Source organism: Onychostruthus taczanowskii, unplaced genomic scaffold (genome assembly GCF_017590055.1).
Source record: "Onychostruthus taczanowskii isolate IOZ18803 unplaced genomic scaffold, ASM1759005v1 scaffold5, whole genome shotgun sequence".
Lineage (NCBI taxonomy): Eukaryota > Metazoa > Chordata > Aves > Passeriformes > Passeridae > Onychostruthus > Onychostruthus taczanowskii.
The window spans coordinates 17028039-17053479 of NW_024502568.1; the positions used below are offsets into that span (position 1 = coordinate 17028039).

At 45.6% G+C, this 25441-nt stretch overlaps 1 protein-coding gene across 3 annotated transcripts in view; it reads left to right on the forward strand.

The window, feature by feature from the left end:
- Positions 1 to 7769: 7769 nt before the first annotated feature.
- DOCK1 (dedicator of cytokinesis 1) overlaps positions 7770 to 25441 on the forward strand; it is a 266426-nt gene continuing 248754 nt past the window's right edge. Inside the window, exon 1 of one of the 3 annotated variants that reach the window (XM_041415304.1) lies at positions 7770 to 8083. In XM_041415304.1, coding sequence (XP_041271238.1) covers positions 8038 to 8083 — 46 coding nt within the window. In that variant the 5' untranslated portion in view covers positions 7770 to 8037. The remainder of the gene's footprint in view (positions 8084 to 25441) is intronic. The other 2 variants (XM_041415302.1, XM_041415305.1) reach the window with 2 other exon arrangements.

The window sequence follows — 25441 nt, forward strand, 5'->3', positions numbered from 1 at the left end:
AGCAAATACCTGTCTGCACCTTCCAGGAATCCTGGGTCTTACACCAGGGCAAGAAAAATTCACCTGGTTTCATAGAAACAGAATGGTTTGGGTTGGAAGGAGCTTAAAGCTCATCCAGTTCCATCTGCTGCCGTGGGCAGGGACACTTTCTGTTGGAACCCTGGTGCTGAGAATTCCAGACTCTCTGTGCTGCCAGGCACTGACCCCCAGGAGAACACTGCATTGACCTGAGGCCGTGGAGAAGGCTTCCAAAATGGAATGACAGCACTGGGATTGTGGGTGTGGAGTTTGGATAGAAGTGTGTGATGTCACAGGGTGGAAAACTTGGAGTTTAAGGGTTTAGAATATAGAAATATATATAAAGCAAGATGGAGGTTTTAGGTGGTAGCTGGTCCGTCTTCTTGTCCTCTTCTTCACCTTCTTCTTCATGGGTTTGGGTTGTTTTGTGTAATTGGATAAAAAAAGTCCACATTGTGGGCCACAGGTGGTTGGTTATTGGGTTAAAAGTGAAAATAATTTAGGTGTCATTTCTTAGTTGGACAGTTTATCCTTAAAATGCCTTGTAGAGAGAGAGATGGGGCTCCAGTTTTGGTTTGTTGGAGTGAAGTGCTGCAGAACTCAGGGTCTGTGAGACTGTAGCATGGATAAGAACTAATAACATCTGAGTCTGAACAAGAAATACCATCTCAAACATTTAATCCTGACCTTGGCAGAAAAAACTAAGCAAAGAATCCACTGTCCCAGGCTGCTCCAAGCCCCAATGACCAGCCTGGCCTTGGACATTTCAGGGATCCAGGAGAAGCCACAGATTCTCTGGGCACCCTGTGCCAGGGCCTCTCACTCTCAGAGAGGGATTTACAGAAGATCAAACAAGTGGCTGAGTTTCTGAGTTTGTCCCCAGGGGAAGTTCACACCTCATTTTGGAGAAGCCACTTCGAGCTGCTTCAGTCATTAGTAAGCTACGAGGTTAAACAGAATTATTTGGGATTTTCCAAAAGGAACTGGACCTACCATGGCAACCCAGCTGGAAGGTGAGGAGTTGCCACCCCATCATCTCCCCTGAGAGTGGCTGAACTGAAGTCTCCATCGAAAGGCAGAGGAGAGCAAAGGTTTTGTCTTAAGGCACAGTGATAAAGTCTTTTAAAAGACTCCTTAGGAAACCATCCTGCTGGTAGGAAAGCCCACCAGAGTTTGCAGTGAGAAATCCATTTAGAAAGCCAGTTTTGGAGAGCAGCCAGGCAGGGATAATGGTACCACTTGGCCCCAGACCCTGCCAGTGCTGCACAATTCCAGAGCAGGGTTTGCCGACTGCTTGGATCAATCCCTTGTCAAAAGCCATGTCAGCTTCTTGCACTACACACAGCATCCTGGGCACCCTCCCATCCCTTCCTTCCAAGGGCTCAGATGGATAAAATTTGGGTAGAGAGTTGATGGGATGGTTTTTTATTCCATTCAGAAATTCACGTTTTATACATTGGAGGCCATTTCTGTGAATCCTGCCCAGTTCTTTGTTCCCTCAATCTCATTTTCCTCGTTGCTTCAAACACTCCATATTCCAGTAAACCAGTTTTTCAAACCTTCTAACAGGTGCTAGTACATCATGTTCCCTCTCTCTGTCATTTCTCATTGTCATCTCGTATCGTTCATCAAAGCATGAGAGGGAACATTGTCTGCAGGCCGAGGAAATCATCCAATCTAACCCTGCCCCAGCTAACGTGTCACTTTTGGCCTCAGGAAAATCACATCATCAGGAGGTGAGGGAAGTGGCCTGGCATTCTGAGTTTCTCAATTTCTGAATGCCTGTCGCACTTTAAAAAGCTGGCCTTAGCTCAGCTGCCTCCCCCTTGCAAATGGAGATCCTGAAACCTCCCTGGATCACAAGAGAGAGTTAATGTTTGTTCAGTGCTTTCAAAATGTTAAGTGCACCCTGAGTGCTGGGCCTTATTACCAGGAATAATGGATGTTTGCAACTCCAGCCTGCACTCTTCTGTGTCATCATTATTTGGCTTCTAATAAGGAACAGATTTACCAGAATACAGTCCCAGAAAACATCTTTGGAAAATGCTTTTTATTTTCATTGTGAGCTTGAACACAGATTTAAGATCACAGATCTGTTGGAGTTGATATAGTTAAACTTTACTGCCTCTCTGGGAATGATTCATCTCCGACTTGTTACATCCAGCTTTTTGCTTTGTCAGTTAGATTTGAATTTGTCTGAGAGTTTTGTAAATTGAGTTCATAATCTTATTTTGAATGTAGATATCAAATATATGAAAAATATACCAGTAAACACCAACAGAAAAACCTGACAACCACACAAACCCTTGTACTGCTGGTTATTCACAGGTTATTCAAAGAGGAGCAGGTTGCCACAACAGTGAACTCTGAGCTGACTTGTACTTTAGATTAATGTGTACAACCCTTTCCCTGAACTGCTTTGGGCTTGACTGTAAAATTTGCAAAGATATTCCTGACTCTGTTGCTATTTACAAGAATTAAAGCCCAGTTTGTGCAAGGAACTGCTGAAAAATTGTGTGCTTTTGCAGTTAACAACGTAACACTCACATGAGTATCTTCCTCCTGTTAGTAAGTAATTTAGCTGGGAATAAAAAAGTTTATTTAGATTTGGTGAAATTTATGGCTGCAGAGAGTTGGAGAAACCTGCAGTTGCCAAGAGGATTTCAGCTGCCTCAGTCCTGAAGGAATGAACGTCCTGGGAAGGGTGAGGGAGTAAAAAAACCCTGTAGGGAAAGAGCTCATGAGCCAATGCCCAAGACATCACATAAAATGTCCTGATGGTGATGCCTGAGATGGTTCTGACAAAAGATCTGCTCTTTATGTAAATGGTGTTTATTCAGAGCACACAGTGCTAGCACTGATCCACCATAAATCTCCCTGAAGAATGCAGAACCTCACACTCTGGCATGGTCAGAAATCAGATTTCCCCCTTTTGTAGACAGGGAGCTGCTTCCATTTGCTGTGGCATTGTAAAGCACTTTTTATTACAGAGCACAGGATGAAAACACCAGGGTATAAACAAAGCTGCATCCATAATAATCCCATCCCTCCAAAACCACATCAGCGTGGGAACCCCTGTGCATTTGTTAAGAGTACCTGGGAGATGTTCACACATCTGCATCCAAACATCCAACCCCTCTGAAGATTCCTTGTTTTCTATCATTTCCAGCAGCACAGTGTGAAGGAACATAATTTAGGAAATAATCCTTTTTATTATGTACAGCCAAGCTCCATTTTTTAGGCTAAAACATAAACAGTTTAATAAAATAATATTACTTAATAAATTAGTATCTTCAGCTCCTTTCTGGACTTCTCTCTGAAAGAAATAATTAATCACCCTCTAAATCCCTAATAGCCCCATAATCTCTGAATATAAAAATTCAAATGCTGGGAAGCAGAAACTGCTGATGGAGGCAGCAGGATGGAGGGAGAGATGCTCTCTTTAACCCTTCTCAAAGAGCCTAAAGCAGTGCAATGACTGCAGTGTGCATGCCAGGAGCTAAAGAAATTCAAATGTTGCCTTTGAACCCTTCTGCTGGCAAATGCAGCCCTGCATGCAGCACGTTGGGCATCCCAAATATCATCCTGCTGGAATAAAGCTGAAGACACACCCAGAGATAATCAAAATGCTTCTATGAAAGTGAGAGGAAGAGGAACGATTACTGAGCAAAAAACACAGAACTTCCCTCCAGCTTTGTTAAACTTTGTCCAGGTTTGTGAATGCCACACCTTGGCTGACAGAAGGCAGCAGGGATGTCAAAGGAAATGCAGTTTTGGCTTCTTAATTCTCCCTGAAAGTGGTTCACTTTCACCTGCAAGAGACCCCCAAGCTAATCAGACATTTAACAGCTATCTGCAAAGCCAAGGCTGAAATCATTTTTGTAACACAAACTCATAAATTTAATTTGATTTCCATTCTGATTCATTGCAATACATTGTAAACCAGAGCATGTATTAAAAACCTCTTCCCACCAGGTGTAAAAACTTATTTTGTGTACACCCAAACACGGAACATGCAGCCAGTCACAGACACAGAGGTCATTGACCCCTCATGGAAATTACAGCAAAAATAGATGATCAGCAGCTGGAGTGGAAGCCATAACATTTCCAACAGAATATCTTTAGTGCAAACAGAAAAGCCAAAAAGTGATTACATTATTTTTTTATAAGTCCACCCATCTCCTCTTGGGAGGAATATTTCCAAGAAGAATTTGCACTGTGGGTGTACAACAACTACTTATGTGTTTTGTCTGAAAATGCTGAATTTACCTACAAGGCCTGTCAGTGAAAAGAAATGACTACAAAACCTTGTGATATTTAACTGAGATGGAACAAACATTCCCCTAGTGTAGTCATCTGCAATAACCATGAAACAAATCTTGATCATATTTGTACATTGATGGAATATCTCTTTTTTTATTGCAAATCTGTCTCAAGCAGGGCAGCAGCTCTGTTTCCATTCATCCTTTTGAAAAGATGCTGTGACAAGAATTTCAAACACCATTCATGGCCAAATACTGCATTTGGATTTCTTGGAACTAAGAAATGAAAAGGAATGTTCCTTTGCTCCAAGAGAAGTGTCTCCAATTCTGTGTGATGCATTAAAAACATCAGATGAGAACCCCAAGAGCTGACATAAGGATGTGATAAAACTTTCAGGTTTTATGGAAAGAAGCATTTTTCAGTTTCCTCTTAATAAATGAAAAACCCACATGCACAGTGCAAAGAAATATATTATGTCTAAGCATGTAAAATATGTCAGCTTGAACATTTTACAGTTAATGAAAAATGCTTTTTTCAGGACAGTTTATATTACATTTGCTGGAGAAAAAATAAAAATCTTTTATTTTCTCCATATCACAGTCCAAAAATTACCATTTTTTTCCTAGCTGTAAAACCCCAGCATTGGGATATTTATGCATTGTGAATTAGAAGCATTTTTTACTGGCTATCAAAATTTTAATAGCATTAGCTCTACTTGTAACACATTTTCATTAAAATGAGAATGTGGAAAGCAGTAAAATGAATACAGACCCTCATCAGTAGCAGTGAGGCTTTATGGTGGTCACGGGATCACCTGGGTTGTATTTGTTACAGATCATGATCAGACAACAGGACAAACCTCTTCTTTTTCACTGACATCAACATAAATTCTGCTATTGAATGGATTTAATATGTAGAAGTTATAAGTAATTCTTTAACTTTCATTTTATTGAACCTGCTGCTTCCTGCCTTAGGCTTGTACTTGATCTTTGGTGTCCATATAATTCCCATTTAGCGCAGATAGAGAGGTAAGCTGGGACTAAGGAGTGCCAAATTTTGGGGGAATTGAATTTAACTCTTGGTTAACACCTGAAGAAAGCTTGGCAGCAGCACATTTCTCATGAAGGGAAACACGAGTGCTCCCTTGGCCTCCCTCAAAACAGAAACAAACACATTTCAGCTTTGAACCTTGAGGCCCAGAAAGGACAGACTGCAGCAATAACTAATTTATTAACTAATACAGGTTTAAATTAACATCAGTGTGCTGCTTTGTGTCCCCTCTCACACCCCGGACCTGCAAAGCCACCACGGTTCCACAGAAGTGATTCCTGGTTATCAGTGATGTAAATGAAAAGTCAATCAGCTTCCAGATTTACAGATTGTTCCAGTAACAGCCTCAAAAATCCCTAAAGCACCTGAGCAGCTCTGGCAGTTCTGCTGCATGTATTTAGGAGCACCACAAAAATAACTCACCAGTTGTATAAAAGGGTGTAATATTCATGGCTGGAAATAAATATTATTGCTTTTCTCTTTCCCGGCTGTGGAAGACCAAAGGTGACAACAGGAACAGAGGAAACACATCCAGTATTCCAGTCAATTCACTTTGATTTCCCTTGTGAAAATAAAGGTGTGAAATCAAAGAGCTCCCTTGTAAGTTGGCTTTGGGAAGGCTCTAAATCATTGATCCATTAGTGCAGGATAACGAGAACAAGCCATGGCTTTGAAAAGCTTTTGATGTCCTCACTCCTGGGCAGAATGAACAAAGATGCAGCAGCTGGCTCATCACAACCCCCTGGGATTCTGCAGGACAGCTACAACAAAACCTGGATGAGTTTGAACGTGTTGGTGATGTCCTGGGAAACCAATCCCAAGGGTGGGAAAAGGGGAGGTAAAAGGAAAGAGGAGCAGACTCATTCAGAGGTCTGAGTACTTATCTCAAAACCTGACAGCAAAATGCTGTTGCAGAAACTGGTCCTTTGCCATCCACACTACACAAGAAAATAAGGAGAAAAAAGATTCAACCCTGGCTCTATCTTAATCCTTAAATTTGTGCTAAAGGGCTTCCCCTTTGGCAGAGGACTAATCCTGCCAAGTGACAGCCAGTCACTCATTTCACTTCTCTTTATTCCTTTTAAGTGTTAGCCCTCTGCTGTTTCTTGACTTTTACACACTTTATCTTCTGTTTCCTAAAGGCTTAAAAAATATATATATAAAAAATTAAATCACAGTCCTGGATGTCTCCAAGACTGCAGGGATTGGGAACAGGAAGTTCACTTCCCTTGCTCTTTCTTCTGTAATCATTTATTCCACACTTAATTAGCAAGGAGATGCTAGATTTGGACAAGATTTTGGACTTGGGTCTTGAAACCAGAAAGTTCATAATCTTTAAGCCCTGTTCAACCTGGCCTTGGACACTGCCAGGGATCCAGGGGCAGCTTCTCTGGGTACCCTGTGCCAGGGCCTGACAGCAGCCAAAAATTCCTTCCCAACATCCCATCCAGCCCTGCTCTCTGGCAGTGGGAGCCATTCCCTGTGTCCTGTCCCTCCATCCCTTGTCCCCAGTCCCTCTCCAGCTAACATGGAGCCCCTTCAGGCCCTGGCAGGGCTCTGAGCTCTCCCTGGAGCTTTCTCCACTCCAGGTGAGCACCCCCAGCTCTCCAGCCCAGCTCCAGAGGGGCTCCAGTCCTTGGTGTGTATCCATGGCCTGCTCTGGACCCGCTCCAGCAGCTCCACATCCTTTTGGTGTTGGATCCCAGGGCTGCAGGCAGCTTGGCATGTGGGGTCTCACCTGAGTGGGGCAGAAGGACAGAATTCTGCTTTCTCATGCTGCCCATGGTGTGGGATCAGTCCAGGACTTGATGTTTTTTCCCCACATGGCTGGGACAAGTCCAGTTCTGACCACCAGACCCCTGAGCCCTTCTCCCGGGGCTGCTCCATCGCTTCACCCCCAGCCCGCATCCCTACCGGGGCTCTTCCCGACCCAAGGCACTCGGCCTTGTTTAACCCCACCATATCCCCATGGCCCTGCTTCCCAGGCTTGTCCAGCTCCCCATGGCAACCTGCAAAGGCACATCCTGCTCCAGCTATTAAACACTGGCAAAAACCCCTGTGTTTTAAAGTCACTCCACCGGGGAGAACGCAGCCAGAAACCTTCGAACAGAGCACGACCGGGTGCACGTGGGATATAACCGGGGAGAGGCGGGGAGGTACCCGGGACACAACCGGGTACACCTGGAACACAACCGGGGAATGAGGCGGGGAGGTACCCGGGACATAACCGGGTGCACCTGGGACTTACACAACCGGGTGCACATGGAACACAACCGGGGCGAGGTGGAGAGGCACCTGGGACATAACCGGGAATAGGCGGGGAGGTACCTGGAACACAACCGGGTGCGCATGGAACACAACTGGGGAGAGGCGGAGAGGCACCTGGGACACAACCGGGTGCACCTGGGACACAACCGGGAATAGGCGGGGAGGTACCCGGGATATAACCGGGTGCACCTGGGACTTAACCGGGAATAGGCGGAGAGGCACCACGAATAAAGCCGGGGCAGGCGGGCGCTCCCTTTGTGCAGAGCCGCCGCCGTCGCTGCCGGCCCGGGCCGCGGAGGGGACGCTGAGGGGCGGCGGGCCGGCCTGGCTCCGCCCGCACCACATGACTCCGCCGTCGGGAGAAACTTTTCCCGTCCCGCGGTCGGAAAATGGCGGCGTAGGGAGCGGGGCTCTGGCATCCCGGCGGCTCCCGGCGCCATGACCCGCTGGGTGCCCACCAAAAGGGAGGAGAAGTACGGCGTAGGTGAGGACGCGCCCGCCCCGCTCCCGCCTGTTGCGCACAGGGGCACCCCCCGGCCGCGGCCTCCCCGTCCCTGCCCGGCTCCGCGCTCCGCTCCGGCCGGGATGGAGCGCGCTGTTCCCCCCGAGTCCCCTCCGGTTCCTGCCTGCCCCGCCCGGCTCCTCTCGGCTCCCAGGAACTTGAGGAGGTGTCTGGGAACGCCGTGCCCCGCTGGGAGAAGTTGCCTTTCTCGCTCCGTTCCTGTCGCTCCCCGAGCGCTGCGCGCAGCGAAGAAGCTCCGAGTTGTTTTCACGGCGGGTTCTTTCTCCCCGCGGCGGAGCGGGATGCGCTTCCAGGCCGGCTCCTTTGCGAGCCCAGCCCGTGCCCTGAGTGCTGTCCCTCTCGGTTGTGCCGGAGTGTGATGCTCATACAGATCAGGGCTTTCCCTGTGCGCTGGGATCCATTTCCTACCCCGCTCCTTCCGTCCCTCTGGAACAGAGGGGGATTGTTCCCGGCTGGTGGCTCACGCATCCCCGCTGGGACCAAACGGGACCAAACCCCGTGAGGTCCGGCCCGGGAGGGCTCGGCATGAGTTTAAACATGTTGGTTTTGGAGCAGAAGGTTTTATTTTGGGAGTGCGGCGCAGAAAACTTCATTGGCGTGAATGAGCGTTTTTCTGGGGGAAGGAAATAATAAATCTGGCTGTTCAAACTGGAAGCTTGAAGCTCAATGCCCACCGCAGTTCTTGGGCTGGATTGATTGTGAAGAGCGACTTTTCATAGAAACCTCATAAACAAAGCCAGCAGGAAGGAGGGAGTTTCTGGGGCTGAGTAAAACTTGAGTGAATTGCAGGAATTAATTTTAAATTCTGTGTGCGTGTCCCTAGAAAACCACAGCTTGGATTTTAAAAATTATTAGAAAATCATGGTTCTAGAGTGTGGGACCTGTGGGTAATTCCAGCGCTGGGGATGCAGGACAAGCACAGGGATGCAGACGTGTCACTGATTGCAGTCCCTCATTAAGTTTCCAAATTATCTGCTTGGTGGTGTGGGATGAGTATTTTGGAATGACTGAATTGTCACGTAGTATAAGCTGATGTTGCAGCCCAGTGCCACTCGAAAGCAAGTTCCTCTTTTGCAGGAACTCTGTGTCTGGTGCTGTGGTGGGGGTGACTGCCCAGGCCTGCTTTCCAGGAATGTTTTGAAATAGATTTGAAATAGATTTGAAATAGATTTGAAATAGATTTGAAATAGATTTGAAATAGATTTGAAATAGACATGAGAGAAGAAAGTGTGAAATAGACTTGATTGTTTCATAACATACTTGAAGTATACTTGCATCTCCAGTGTGGGGGATTGCATGTGTAGTAAGAAAACTGGATTTTAATGTGATTTCAGAATAAAAAAACTCTCCCAGTTTGAAAAAGCCCAGTGGGATGTGCTTATTTGGTATTTTTTATGTCCACTGCTCTGCAGAGAAGTTTGTCATGGTTTTATAATAGATTTGTGTTTCTCTGATAGTTTGTTTTCTTTTTCCTGCTAGGAGGCTGAGATCCTCACCAAACTGGGGGAGTTCTCTGCTGTGTGACAGGGATCTGAGGGTTGCAAGGAGATAAATCAGATTTAGAGCTAATTACACATTGGATTCACTGGCCTGTGCCATGCTGTATAGGCTGCTTTGGGAGACATAGCTTCTTTTTGGTGTCCTAAAGAAAATTAATATTAAGTTTGGTTCTAAGTGTTTTATGGACCTTTATGTTGTTAAGAAAGGGCACTGTGAGTCTTCTAACGTTTTATTTTTTGCTGCTTGTGAAGGCTGGAGGTTGTGGAGAATTGATGCAACAGTTGTGTAGTCCCAAACAGAATTGGAGACAGCTCTGTTAACCTGGAAATTCAGACTTGAGAATATTTGTCTTCCTATTTGCTGTGACCAGTCCTGGGGCTGATGTTGACTCAGTATTGTCTGCCAGGAAGAAAATCCTTAACAGAAATGCTAATGGGACTTAGTGAAACATAATGTACAACGCTTTGGGTGTCTCATCAATCCATGCAAATATGTCCAGAAGGACGGTGCCAGACTCATTTCAGTGGCCATGGACTAAGCCAGGAGAAGTTCCACCTCACCATGAGGAGGAACTTCTTTCCATGAAGGGTGGCAGAGCTCTGGAACAGCTGCCCAGGGAGGGCGTGGGGATATCCCAGCCCACCTGGGTGTGTTCCTGTGTCACCTGCTCCAGGTGACAGGTGGGATGGACTGGATCATCTCCAGAGGTGCCTTCCAGCCCCAGATATTCTGGGATTCTGTGTGCAGGTTTCTCCAAGCAGAAATCTCAGGAAGGTGTGTTGTTGTGGTTATGTTTATGTCACAGCAGTGGGAACTCAGAAATGTATGTGTGTCTGTATATAGAGATGTGTACATATAAAATACATACATGTGCTTATATAACACATTTATATCCCTTCACCCCCTCTTCTGGTATATCCCTGTGATCAGCAGAGTTTTCTTAACCTCTCAAGACAAAGGTTTGCTGCTGTGATGCAGCTGGATCAGCGATGCCAAGAAGCCTGTAGTGGCAGCTCTCAGCAGAGTTTTCTTAACCTCTCCAGACGAAGGTTTGCTGGCTGTGATGCAGCTGGATCAGCGATGCCAAGAAGCCTGTAGTGGCAGCTGGTGGGACACAGGTGTGTTGAGGAGCATTCCCCGTGGCACAGTGGGATTTGGGGATGCTGCTGGATGCCCTGCATGCCTGCAAAGTGGATTTGCTGCCCTGAGCCTCTGTGCAGGGGCATTATCTCAGCAGGCAGTTCAGAGAGTGACTCAGCTCCGCTTCCTGAGAGAGTTCAGGGCTCAGCTGCAGGAGGAATGGGTGTGGATCTAATGGGATAATACGGATATTAGGGTAACATGTGGGGAGCCAGGCGGAACAGAGACATGAGCAGCTTCGTTGGAGGAGCTTTTCCCTGCTCCCAGTGCTGCACATCCTTGTCCTTCATCTCAATCCTGCCTTTCATCCCTCGCCCTGAGCCGGTGGGGAGGAGTGTGGCTGTGTGGAGGGGACCACGTGGGCCTGTGGCTTCCTCCACGGGGACATCAGTGGCTTCCAGAGAGTCCTGAGAGCTTTTTGTGTCCCCTCGGTGTCACAGAGTGACCGTGGAGCGTGGCTGCTCAGCCTCCCATTCCCTGCTTTTAGTGTGATGGGAGATTGGTAGTTTTGGTGGTTTTCCTTCTGCTGGGGAAAAGGGATGTAAGGAGCTGCTTTGGGAAGTCTGGGAACCTGACCAGCACCTCTGAGACAGTGGACATTGGCTGTGGTAGCTTCCAAATCCTGAATTCTGCTGGTCTTTGTCCCTTTTCCTTTGGGCTGAGAGCCGCAGTGAGAGGTAGAACTGGTGCAACTGTGTTTAAAAATATGGTATTTAAAATGCCTTTGTGTTCAAAGGTTTGTGTTCATATGGAATAATCAGACCACTACTGTGGTAGTTAATTCCTTTTTTTAGAAATTGAATAAATGGTGAAACAGAAGATTAGTGTCATGTGCCCTTGGATGGCCTGATGTAAAAGAGAACTTCCCAGTTACAGAGCCTGAGTCCCTATCCCTGAAGGTGTCCAAGGAAGGACTGGATGTGGCACTCAGTGCTCTGGGCTGGTGACAAAGTGGGGCTGGGGATTGGACTTGGACTTGATGGTCTTGGAGGTTTTTTCCAAATTCAGTGAGTTAGTATTTTTTTGTTCCTGGGGAGTTTTTGTTGTGTGTCACAATAACAAGCCTAATTTTAGCCCACACTTCATGGTCCGGGTGTTTCAGTGCCTCCCTGAGACTGGGATAGCTTTTCCAAAGGGGTTTATGGAAGTACCTTCACACAGGTACCTAGAAATCTATACACTTTATTATTAGGGGAGGGCTTTAAGGCATTGGTGGACTAAGAGGTAATACAATGATCATGATTTAAAAGTCTTTCAGCTGAGTTTTGATCTTGTAATGTCTCTTTGAACAGGGGGATGAGAATTTGTCAAGAGGAAAGCTGGTGAAAGCACAGGATATGCTACAGCAGAGCACTGCTGCTTCTCCTCTGCTGCTTCAGGGAGGACTGTGGTGCTTTAGGACAGGTTTAAGGCTTTTGTGGAGCCCTGGAGTCACAGTCCAGGCTGTGGGGAGCTGTGGTGGCACATGGGGACTCTTGTTTAAGGTGATGATTTTGTGGACATTTGTGCCTTAGAGCAGGGAAGGAAACATTTGAAGGAAGTTGAAAAAGATGGATCTTAGGAATGTATCTCAGAGTGATTTTAGTGCTGCTGTGCTGTGAGGTTTGGAGCTGCCTGACAGGACAGGTGACTGCTGTTAGTGACAGCAGGGCTGTGCTGTGACACATCCCAAACCCGTGGAGCAGAAGTGGAAGTGTAAAATGTCCACGGGAGATCTGCTGCTGCATTGATCAGAGTATTGGAGGTTCAGGTTCCTAGAGCCAGCACATCCCTGGACACCCAGTTCAGGGTGTTGTGTGTTACATCCCCTGGACACCCAGATCAGGGTGTTGTTCATAACATCCCCTGGACACCCAGTTCAGGGTGTCATTTGTGCATCCCATGCACACCCAGATCAAGGTGTTGTGTGTTGCATGCCATGGACACCCAGTTCAGGGTGTCAATTGTACATCCCATGGACACCCAGTTCAGGGTGTCATTTGTACATCCCATGGACACCTAGATCAGGGTGTTGTTCATAACATCCCCTGGACACCCAGTTCAGGGTGTCGTGTGTTACATCCCCTGGACATCCAGATCAGGGTGTCATTTGTGCATCCCCTGGACACCCAGTTCAGGGTGTTGTTTGTACATCCCATGGGCACTCAGATCAGGGTGTTGTGTTACATCTCTCTGCTGGGAGGAAGCGCTGAGAAAATTGGGATGGTTCAGCCTGGAAAAGAGAAGCTTTGGGGTGACCTCAGGGTGGATTTACAGTACCTGAAGGAACTGAAAGATGGAGAAACTCTCTGCAAGGCATGGAGGGATGGGACAAGGGGAGATAGCTTTAAAGTGACATAGAAAAGGTTTAGATGGGAATATTGGGAAGGAATTGTTTCCTGTGAGGATGGGGAGGGGCTGGGATGGAATTCCCAGAGCAGCTGTGGCTGCCCCTGGTCTGCTGGGAGGAAGTGCTGAGAGAATTGGGATGGTTCAGCCTGGAAAAGAGACGCTTTGGGGTGACCTCAGAGTAGATTTACAGTGCCTGAAGGAACTGAAAGATGTAGAAACTCTGTAAGGGATGGAGGGATGGGACAAGGGGAGATGGCTTTAAAGTGACAGAGAAAAGGTTTAGGTGGGACTATTAGGAAGGAATTGTTTCCTGTGAGGATGGGGAGGGGCTGGGATGGAATTCCCAGAGCAGCTGTGGCTGCCCCTGGATCCCTGGCAGTGCCCAAGGCCAGGTTGGACATTGGGGCTTGGAGCAGCCTGGGACAGGGGAAGGTGTCCCTGCCATGGCAGGGGTGGCACTGGGTGATATTTATGATCCCTTCCAATCCAAACCATTCCATGGTTCTATTTTCCGATATCCTTTAATTCCCTGCTTGCTGAGGGTGTGCTGCCCCATCCTGGCACCTCCTGAAGCAGAGGGCAGGGGCTGGAAGATGCACCACACCTTTTCCTGCAGGAATGACCTGAGTTGGACTGCAGGCTTGTGCTCAGCTCCTCCCAGTTTGCTCAGCAGCTGCTATTGTTCTCTGTCAATAAACACTTGTTGCAAACAACAGATTGGGGAGGGATAACTTACCAGATAAGTGCAAGGGAGCTGGACTCCTGTTTGTTTTCATCCAGGTCAGCAACACTATTACGAGCTGGGATTGTTCTGAGAAATGATTCCTGATGGGATTTTCCAGGAATGTTTTTTTTCCTCTCATGGAGCACAAACTGACTTTAGATAAGTGCAAGGGAGCTGGCCTCCTGTTTGTTTTCATCCTTACAAGCTGGGATTGTTCTGAGAAATGATTCCTGATGGGATTTTCCAGGAATGTTTTTTTTCCTCTCATGGAGCACAAACTGACTTCAGTCAGTAGCAAGCTGCCTATGGCCATAATACATAACTTCTATTAAACTTTGCAAAGGAAGTTTTCAGTGGGTTTAGGGAATTTTCAGCTGGTGATTTTACTCTTTAGCCTAGAAAATAAGAGGAGGTAGAAAAGTGGCTTTTATGCTTCACATGGTATGCAGGTATGGCAGTGACAGTAGTCAGGGGGCTTATTTAAGGTGTTTGATTTGCTAATTTCCATCCCTGAAGTGTCCAAGGCCAGGCTGGATGGGGTTGGAGCACTCTGGGATAGTGGGAGCTGTCCCTGCCCATGGCAGGGGGTGGAATGGGATGAGCTTTAGGGTCCCTTCAACACAAACCATTGTGGGATTCTCTGACTTCATGTAGCACCTTGGTGGGTTTTGTAATTATCCCTTTATCTATTCTGTTGGAAATGCCTGACTTAGGTGCACTCAAACAATGCTGATTTTGGGCTCTTTGCCACGCTTGGCACAGGTTTCTTGGTGTTACAAAGGCATTTTCCTTTCTGCAAAGGCAAAACTTTCAGGGAAGAGGGTGAAAAAAATGGAAGCAACTTAAAGTTGAACCTTCTCCAGGAAGCCCCTCTGTCAGCTTGCAGCTACAGGAGTAAGAGTTGGGATAATTTTTCCTTTAAATATTGGTATTTCTGGAGTTTGTCCCGTGCTGGCTGTGCAGCACCTGGAGGATCCTTTGCTTTGTCTGATGTGTGGTCCTGCAGGACTGAAATCCAATACCTCTTGTTAAACACCTGGGGATGTGTCCAGCTGGAGATAAATAGCTGGGGCTGACTCCTGGTAATGAATGGAAGCTGCAACAACTGCCTCTAATCCAGTTTTCAAATATTTATTCCATCCAAGGTGTCAGTTTTGCCTCTCCCCTTTGACTTCTTGCAAGTCCAAAACTTCCTCAAAATACTCAGTGGAGCTGCTCCTACTTGTGGGTATTCTTTGGCAGGGTGGTGGACCACTGACAAGTCAGATTGTTTCTTTTTTATTAAGCTTAAAAGCATTTTTAGTTCTGTTTTCTAGCCCGTGGTGGCACCCAAGGCTGTTCTGACAATAGTAATTTTCTGAGTAAGGCTTTAATGAATTCCTTGATGAGTTACTGGAATACTTTCCTCCTTTAGCTTGCGGGGGGAGGAATTGAAATCACGCCCTGTCTAAACCAAAAAAATGTTCAATAAGAGAGAATTCTTGTGATTATGGAACTTCCTCTCCCTTTTCAGACTGTACTTGTGCAAACATTTATATATTTATAGAATTATCTGCACATGTTTATGTAATTTGTGCATTAAATCTGATTTCTGATGTAAAGATCTGTAATACAAGAAGCTGCAGTTGCTGCATTTCAGTTTTACCAGCTGAAAGATGAAATATCTCTGGAAATATTTTTCTGCTCCATATAGCTTTGTAACTAAACTGAAATAGTTGCATTGAGAACTATTATGTATAATCATGTACCCTATATGTAACAAAACAAACAGATGGATGAAGAACTGAAGCAACCATTGGCTGCCATACATGAATTTGGGGTTTTTTGTATGTTTTTTTTTTGTCACTGCTGCTTTATTTCAAATGCTGCTTATATTATTTCAGCACAACCCTTTTTAGAACATGTTTGCAGAGGGTTTTGGTGGCTGGTTTTGCCTTGAGGGTGTTGGAGTAGCAAAATGTCTTTGTGTTCCCCAGTAGAAAATACCAACAAGTGAGTGGAACAGGATTTGCTGTGTAATTTCTGAATGGGAATGGCAGCAAAATTGTACATAATCAACGTTTGTGCTCGTAGGCACTCGGGTTTTTGAGGCACTCTGTTTGTACATCCCTGCTCTTGCAGTAGCTGTGCCACTTTTATGGATGTGCTGCAGAAATGATTGAATATTGAGGTGGAAAACCTGCTGGAGCAGCTGCCTGGCTGAGCAGGTCTGGGGCTTTTGGGAAAATCTCATAATCCCTGAGGAGTCCCACGTGGAGAGGGCAGCAGGAATTATCTCCCTTGAGGAGGAACCTCCTGGCTTGACCTGGGGAGTTCCTGCCTGGTTCTGGCAGAGCTTCCTGAGCCTTTGGAACGTTTGGCATTGCAGGGTGGGCACTTGGGGCTGGAGAGAGCACAGAGCTAATGTTGATTTTTTTTTTCTTTTTTTTTGGTTGGGTTAGGGTTGGGATTGAAAGTGTTTGAGATGCTATTTTATGTTTGGATTTAGATGTTTATTATTTCTTATATTACAGTTTTGTAAGTTGTGAGTTTTACAGTATTTTACTAACAAGACACGAAATTTTGTATCTATTTTTATAAGGCTTTTTAAGTAAAAAACTATCTAATTAAGAAATTACGAAATTATTTTGTATCTATTTTTATAAGGCTTTTTAAGTAAAAAACTATCTAATTAAGAAATGACACAAATTATTTTTTTAACTTGACTAATTACTTGTTTTCTGTACTCTGAACTTTCTTGTTTAATTACAAGATAATACTTAAACTCATGAAGAAGGTGAAGGAGGACTAGTTACTGCTTTAAAACTTATTGTAGTTTTATATATATTACTGTATTTGAAAACTTTATATTCTAAGTTTTTTACTATGTGATACTACAAACTTCTATTTAAACTATACACTTATAATTTTATTGCTATTAATTAATTTTGGAAGCTTGTTTTACTGTTTTTAGTTCAAATGTCGTGTTCTTTTGGGGGTCTGTGCCTTCCAGCACAGAAAGTCTAAAATTCTCAGCATCCAGGGTTCCAGCCCAGGTATCTGAAATACCTGAGAGCCTCTTGAGGCACACAGATGCCTTCTGCAAGTGCAGCCTGAGGTGTTTGTGTTTGCTCTGCCTTCCTCCTCCTGCTTATCCAAACAAAGCACGGAAGTGCCGGCGTCACTGTGAGCTGGATGGAAGAAAATGTGGAATAACATCTGTGGAGGGACAGGGCCTGAGCTTCCCGGGAGGACAGGAACAGATGAGGCCACACTGTACCCAAAAACCTTCAGCTGGGCTGTGTTAGGGGGGTTTTCCCTATTTTCATGTTAAAAAAAAGAAACATCAGAACTTGGAACAGGGCCTGAGCTTCCCAGAAGGACAAGGCACAGATGAGGCCACGCTGCACCCAAAAACCTTCAACTGGGCTGTGTTAGAGGGGTTTTCCCCCTTTTCATGCATGGAATAAAAAGGAAAACCAGGACTCAGAACATGACCTGAGTGTCCCAGAAGGACAGGGATCAGATGCGTCCACATTGTACCCAAAAACCTTCAGCTGAGCTGTGTTAGAGGGGTTTTCCCCATTGTCATGCATGGAATAAAAAGGAAAAACTGGGATTAAGGGAGACCATGGCCAACCCCAGTGCTGCTGGTGCCTCTGGGAGTGGGCAGAAGTACAGGGTGATGGGAAGCTCCAATCTTCCCTTCCCTGCCTCCCAGCTGCTGCCTTAGCCTTGAGCATCCTCCTCATGGTGCCAGCTGGTGTGCAGGAGGAAATGCTGGCAGCAGGGAATGGTTCAGGGCACGGAGTTGGGTGCTTTTATTGAGGAGCTGCTTCATGCAGAGTGTGTGTGGATCAGAAATGCAGTGGAAGCAATTGGTAATAGAAAAAAAGTGCTCCTGTAGCAGAGCCTGCCACAGGAAATCTCTCGGTGCTCAGCCAGATGGAAGCTGCTGATGAGAATTTGGGTTTGTGAGTCTTGAGGCAGATGGTGAAGGATTGAAAGGGACGCTTGCTTTCAGGAAAATCTGCTGTGCATGTGAGTGCAGTGAGTAAATCCTGCCATGCCAGGGCTGGGGATTACTGAGGAGGTGGCTTGGAATGCCCTGAGATGCTAATGCTGTCCTCTGAAGGAGGACTGTGCAGAGATAATGGTGAAATGTGGCACTTGGGCCAGGAAAGTTGGAGATAAGGGCCTGTGGGAATGTTTCTGTTGATAAATATGAGGTTAATCTCTCAAAGTGGGAGTGTATGAGTGGAAACTTAACATCAACATGACAAGAAATCTTTAATTACTGTTTTGAGGATGTGTCCAGCAGCTGTTGTTTGATTGACTTTTTCCTGCTGCTTTGGGGTGCTGTGGGAGAACTGTTCTTTTGCATCAGGCTGTGGCTCATTTGTAGCTTTAATATAGAAAATAATGCTTGCACTCAAGCCTTTAGTGTGCTCTGTCTAACCCGAGGTAGTGGTGATGTTACCTGGTGTCCAGCTTCTTTTTTTTTTTTTCCTTTATGTCTCTTTTGTCCTTTCAAATTCCCACCAATTTTCTGCAGGCATCACCTGTTGCCTTCTTATCCCTGCAGGAATTCCTTCCTTCCTGCTCACCTTTTTTCCCCACCATTATACTTCCTCAGTCTTGCTTGTTACATTTTTCTTGCCATGGCTGGTAGGTGTTGGTGTTTCCATCAATCCATCATTCTTTGACCAAGAATCTTAGGTGGAGAAGACTTGAGAGCCTGTTTTATTTCCTTCTGTCTGAGCCTGGTGTATCTTATGGGTTTGCTTTTTGTTTTTTGTTGCATTTTTTTCCCTCTGTGGATTGATCTCTGAAGTTTCCAGTGTGAAGGGTGACTCAAACTGGTTGTGAAAAAAAAAAAAAAAGGTGGTTTGTGGCATTTTTAATGTTTTTAAAATTTATTTTGGAGGTATTTTGGCTTCTGTTTCACACCAGAGTTGATCTAAAAAAGAAAAAAAGTGGTTTGTTGCATTTTTTTTTAATTTTGGAGGTATTTTGGCTTCTGTTTCACACCAGAGTTGATCTGTAGAAGGTTTGTGTTTGGTGTGGCAGGATCCAGCTCTGTCCTTCCCTGTCAGCAGCACCTCTAGCTGCTGACAGTCTGTGTGCCACCTCTGTCACCCCCACTGGGCTGCCCTGTCCTTTTGTGATGCTGCTCACTGACATTTGGGCATAAAGGAACCAAACTTTTTGTCCAGGCCATGGCAGGAGAGTGCACAGGAGCAGCTCAGAATTCCTGGAGCACTGGGACTGCCTCACAAACAGCTGGCATTGACTCCTTTGTAAAAATAATTTAGTGACATGTGACAAAGCAGTGGATAAAGATCCTTTTCCCAGAGATTTCAGTCATTGAGCTGTTTTGGTGAGAAAACAGCTGTCCTTGCTGACACTGAAGTGGCTGGAGATGAGAACAGATATTTTTTGTGGTGCAGAGATATTTCTTTGCCAGTAATTTCCTCAGTGTGTGAGTCAAATGGGACAAAACACCAACCCCAAACTTTTTGATGCAGAGCCAGAGATTCTTTTGGTATTTATTACACTACGCTTTATTTGTATTTATCTGTATTTTATTTGTATTTGTTGGTTGTGTTCTTGAGCATTTGACTGTAACTAAGACTCTGAAATGATTTAAAAAGCACATTAGGTGTTTAGCTGGTAACAGGGACATCTGCAGTTAGGTGGCATTGCTTTAATGCTGAGCATTGCTACCCCACAGAGCTCCAAGAGGTGCTCATGGGTGAGGGAATTTTTTATAAGGTCCTGATCTGTCTCTAAAGTGCTGATTATGGGAACTGGACTTCAGATTCTGTCTGGAGCATCTCCTGCTCAGTCCCAGTTCTGGGATGTTGATGGAGGTGGTGCTTGTGTGAGATTATGGCCAAGGCTTGGTTAAACCAGTGCTGCAGCCAAACTGGGAATGGGGTCCCAGCAGGTGGTGCAGTCCCCATCCCTGGAAGTGTCCAAAGGTGTGGCTGTGACACCTGGGGACATGGGTTGGTGGTCACCGTGGTGCTGGGGTCACTGTTGGACTGGATGATCTCGGAATCATTAAAAGATTAGTAAAGTATTTTTGAGGAAAAAAAAAATCCCAAACCTTCTTTAAGACTCATTTGAGTCTTCAAGGAGTGGCTAAAGTATCTTGCTTTGAACTCTGTAGGGAGGGAGTTCTTATTCCCAAAAAATAAAGGCTGGATATAGCCAGATAAGCACATTTTAGTCAAGACTTGAGAGAATGACTCAGTTGTGGTGCTGCTGACATTGTTGGAAGTTTTGTGTGGGTTCAGCTCTGGTTTGATTTTCTAGTTGAATGTATTCTTGAAGTGATTTATTAACAGATTTTTATCAATCACTTGTGCTGCAGAGGAGGCCTCTGTTTATTTACTGGGCTCTGATGAGTGATGGAGCTGGTTCAGATTTTTGCTTTAAACACAGAAAGTACAGTTTGGGCTTCCTGCAACAGCTGCACTTTCCACAGTTAGAGCACACAAAGATGAACATGTTCTTGGCTGAAAACCAGGAGTTTTAATACTTTTAGGGCTTGAATATTTAAAATATTGGCATAACTGCAAGCTTTTACAGCCTGGGTGTGATACCATCTATAACACAGCATGCTGATCTTAAATAAAGATATAAACTTTTAAGACCAGGAGTTCATGTATTATATTTGTAAAGGGCTGTCTGGATGCTTCTATAAGATTTACATAAAAAGTGTGGAAAATATAAAATAATTTTGTGGAGAGGAACTAGAATAATTGTGTGCCAGTTTAGGTTTTCAGGAGATGGGTAGTTAGTGACACCTTTGAGAAATGCCTGGATAAACTGAATGAAAAGTAAAATATTGGTGATCATTAGTGAAATCTTGAGTTCTATAATTGTTTCCCTTTTTTCTGCATCTGCACATGACAGAATTTGTGTTTTTACCTTTGCATGCAGCGGCTTCCTGTTGCTCTTGGGCCATTCATGGAGCAAGAAGTATTTTTAAAGTTTAAATTGTTTTTCTCCAGAACACTGAAGGCTGCTTAGCAAGAAGACTGAGTTTGATTCCTGCAGGACAATGGCACAAATAGTCTCCCCACCTTTTCCAGCACAGGTCCCACTGCTGAGTGCTCCTGGTGTCTCAGAGGATGCTTCCACCAAACATAGCCCAGGCAAATCTGTGATTTGTGTATCAAAAACAAGCTGGTTTGCTGGGCATGAATTGTGTGGAGTGTGCTGGCTGTCATTAATTAGTTTTTTTTAATAGTTCTGTTTTGAGATAGAGGTGCTGCAAGTGGAGACAAGTTGAGGAGTTGAGAAATAACCACTGATTTTAGATAAATGCAGTATTTTTCCAGTGAGGGAAGCAAACGTTTTAGGGTGAAAGTAGCACTGTCCAGTGTAGCACAAACTTTGCTGCCTGTTGGAGCTTTCCAAACAGAGACATTGAAGCAGATTTTGGGAATCATGGCAGGGAAATCAGTGCCCTTAAGCTGTTTGCAGTGCTAGGAACAGCCTGGATCTGCTCCTTGGCCAGGAGCTGCCTCTGGCCCCTGCTCTGCCCAGGGCATGTTCTGGCTGCTAATGCCTCCCCCCTTTTCAGGGAATTCTCAGAGTGAAGCTGGGAAAATAACCTGCAAAAAGGGGGAAAGAATAATCAAAATACTCCCTTTCTTGCAGCAGAGGTGAGGGAGTTACTGCTGGGTTAGTGGCACCTTAATCACCCTCCTGGCATCAATATGTGGCCATCAGGGGGTTTTTACAATAGATTTTCCTTGGATGATTGTGCTTGGGAAAGGAGTTACGGCTTTGAATTACTCTGAATTAGCAAGGGGAATTTGGAGGCTCAGGGCAGTGAGGGAAGGAAGTCAAAGGGTTATAATATGTGGCCATCAGGGGGTTTTTAAAATAGATTTTCATTGGATGATTATGCTTGGGAAAGAAGGAGTTACAGCTTTGAATTACTCTGAATTAGCAAGGGGAACTTGGAGGCTCAGGGCAGTGAGGGAAGGAAGTCAAAGGGTTATTTTTGATGTGTTTCATTAGGCTTGGAGGGTGCCTTAGCAGTGTGGAACTGAGTTCTCACCTGGGAATTCCTGTGTACATCTGGGATTGATTACTGGGCTGCACCAACTTTAAAAGATCAACTTATTACACCATATAAGTACTAAAAACCATTATTAAATTTAAATAATAATAAGAAAAGAGTTTAAGATCCTTTTAGGTCCCTTCCAATTCAGAATATTCTGTGATTAGGCTAGAAAAGACTTTAGAATTATGAAATTAACTCATGATAAAGTGAATGGTTGTGAATGTACAGGTGGTGTGAATGTACAATTTTTGTGCCAAAATTGTGGAGCTCAGGGTCTCGAAACATATTTAGGGTGTTCCTCTACTCTGGTTTTTCCCCTTCCCAGAAGTCTGAATTTATGGAGCAAAACCTGATGCTGGGTCTTTAGTGAATAGTGGGATCGTGTAAGTTACATTTCCTTATTTCCTCCAGAACGAACACAAAGATTGGCGTGGGCTCACAGGATTCTGAGGTGGGGAAATTGGAATGACAGGGCTATGAACTCCGTGTGAGAGCTGCCCCGGGGCTGGAGCTGAAGTGAGCTGGACAGTGACCCTTTGTTAGGGCCAGTGGCCGAGCCAAGTCCGCTGGAAGCTGCCTGGAGCATGTGATTGCCCCTGGTTTGGAGAAAAACAATTTTTCCCTGTTTTTGCAAAATGCTGCTCTTATCTTTGAATGCATTCAGTTCTGTTTGACTCGCTCCCATGGTGATTTTTTCCCCCCCAATTCCGGCGTGAGGTGCAAATTCGGGAGAAGTGTCGCTGATTACCCATTTCTGCCCTAGCCTGTCTGTTTTGGGGGAGAGGGGGAAAGTGTTGCTGGGTCCAGCTGGGGCTCTCCTCAGGTCATTCCTCTCTCTGGGTGTTCTTTTGGGGAATGCAGTACAAGTTCTTTGGGGTTTCTTTGACGTGGGGTCTGTACTCTTGTTGTTGGAGACAGTCTGATAATGCGATGGCAAAGAAAAGAAATTTTTACACATCAAACTTGATGTGTAAAAAGCCTCAAACTCCCTTCATCTTTTTTCTCCCATTCCAGAGGCTTTCCTGAGAAAGGACCAGAGGAATTTTGGTTTTGTTTTCCCTTGTAGAAATACTGAGGAGGAAGAACAGTAGGAAATGAAAGCATCTTCCCATCACCTCATTTCCTCCTTGCTTTAGGCTCTTTGCTCTGCATCATCAACCTGGTGTTGCAGTGAATTGTGTAATTTTTTTTCCTGTTTCCACAGCAGTGCAAGAGGAGCTTCAGTGTGTTGAACTTGATTTTATAGTCATTGAAATGCCTATTAAAATGTAGTTGTGCTATTAAGCTCACTGCTGTAGTAATGCTTGGTAAGAGACACCCTCTTAATTCAGTAGGAATTTCCTGCCATGGCAAGGGAGAGGATTGAAGAATTAGGGGGCTGGTGCTTCAGAGATGCTCACAGGGAGCTCTGTGACCTCCTGGAGCACCAAGCTGGGCCTGAGGGAACTCTGACATAATTTAGCCTGGAGTGCTGTGCTGGGAAGGACTTGAGGGTTTCCAAGTCCCTTTCACACGCTGGATTTAAGAGTGAGCTTGTGACATTTGGGATATTGCACCTGTGTTTGTGTGTGTTGGACATAAACTAAACCAGGAGATGTTTCACTCAACATGAGGAACTGCTCTCCATGAGGGTGGCAGAGCACTGGAACAGCTGCCAGGGAGGACATGGAGCCTCCTTCTCCGAGGGAGACACTCCAAACCCACCTGGATGTGCTCCTGTCACCTGCCTTGGCAGAGGGATGGACTGGAACATCTCCAAAGCTCCCTTCCAACCCCAGCTGTTTTGGTATTCTGTGGCTGGATTTGGGACTCCTCTTGGGGCTGTCATTGCTGTTGATTTACTTCCAATCCCAGCTGTTTCGGGATTCTGTGGCTGGATTTGGGACTCCTCTTGGGGCTGTCATTGCTGTTGAGTTTTTGGGATTCTGTGGCTGGATTTGGGACTCCTCCTGGGGCTGTCCCTGCTGTTCACAGAATGATGAGGTTGGAAGAGACCTCTAAGATAGGGCTTAGGTTGCACTCGAACACCTCAACTAGACCATAACACCGAGTGCCATGTCCAGTCTTTTTCTAAACACATCCAGAGATGGTGATTCCACCACCTCCCTGGGAAGAGCATTCCAGTACTTTATTATTCTTTCGGTGAACATTTTTTTTTTTTTTGTAGTATCCAACCTATACCTTCCCTGATGTAGCTTGAGGTTGTGTCGCTGGAGTTGCTGCTGTCCCTGAGGCTGGCCCCTGGGCAGGTCTGGCTGAGGATGGGGTGGGAGCAGCCCTGCTGCCAGGGGAGGGCAGGGATGGGGGCACATCAGGCAGGATGGTGAGGAGCTGCAGCTCTGCCAGTTGTGGTCACTTCTCCTCTCCTGGGGACCCTTGGCTGGAGGATGTGCCGGACTCACCACCAGCCCAGGCACGGTTGATGCTCTGCCAGCACTGACCAGAAGCTGGATGAGTTCTTCTCTCCAGCCTTTAACTCTTGTCCTTCTGTTGCCCTGCAGACCCCGGGGGCATTTTCTGTCACAGTGTTGAAACTTTTGCAAATTTTCTAATAACCATGTGTAGAGGTGTTTTTGAAATTTGCCGAATTCCAAGCACTAAAATCCTTTCTTGAGGCACAAATTGGCTTTTGGGTGAGCACAGCTAACGTTCAGATGCTGTCCTTGCCTTCCTGGAGGATCAGGAGCCAAGTTACAGCTCCTTAGTGGCCCCCAGTGAAATGTAGGAGGTCTGAGGGAACATCAAAACTCACTTCTTTGTGATTCTGAGTTACCACAAGACAGATGCCAAAACATCTGCCTCTGGATAATGTTTTGTGTTAGTCTAAATCAGCATCTTGCTTTTTCTGCAAGAGCCAGTGTTGAGAGCTCGGGGTGATGTGATTACTCTTTGCATCCAGGGTGTTTCACTTAATGGACTTCTTAATATTAAAAATCAATTTGGATGTTCTTGATTGTGCCTCTTGTTAGCTGTGCATTATGGCACATTAATAATGCTGTTAGAGTCAATAATGATGTGTATATATATATTTTTTAGCACTAGTTTCAGCTTTATACCCTCCGTACTTGGTGGTGAAGTACTCTGAATACAGATTAGCCAGGAGGAGGGGAGAGAGCTTGTAAAATGGTGACTGAGCATCTCACTTCATTAGCTCCCTAAAAATAAAGTGTCTGGCTTGAAAGGGGGGAGGAAGGAAAGTGTGAAACTGAACTCGCTTCTTGGAAATCTTGGCTTTGTCCAGAACTCTTCATTTCACAGAATCCCAGATTTATTCTGTTCGGAAGAGAGCACCAAGCTCTTTAAGGCTAAGCTGTGCCCAATGCCCACCTTGTCCCCAACCCAGAGCCCTCAGTGCCACCTCCAGCCCTTCCTTGGACACCTGCAGGGATGGGGGCTCCAAACCTCCCTGGGCAGCCCCTTCCAATATCAAATCACCCCTTCTGTGAAGAAATTCCTCCTGATGTCCAACCTGAGGCTCCCCTGGTACAACATTTCTTGTCTTTTTGCTTTCCCTGGGAGCACAGCCCGACCCCTGTGGCTGTCCCCTCCTGTCAGGAGT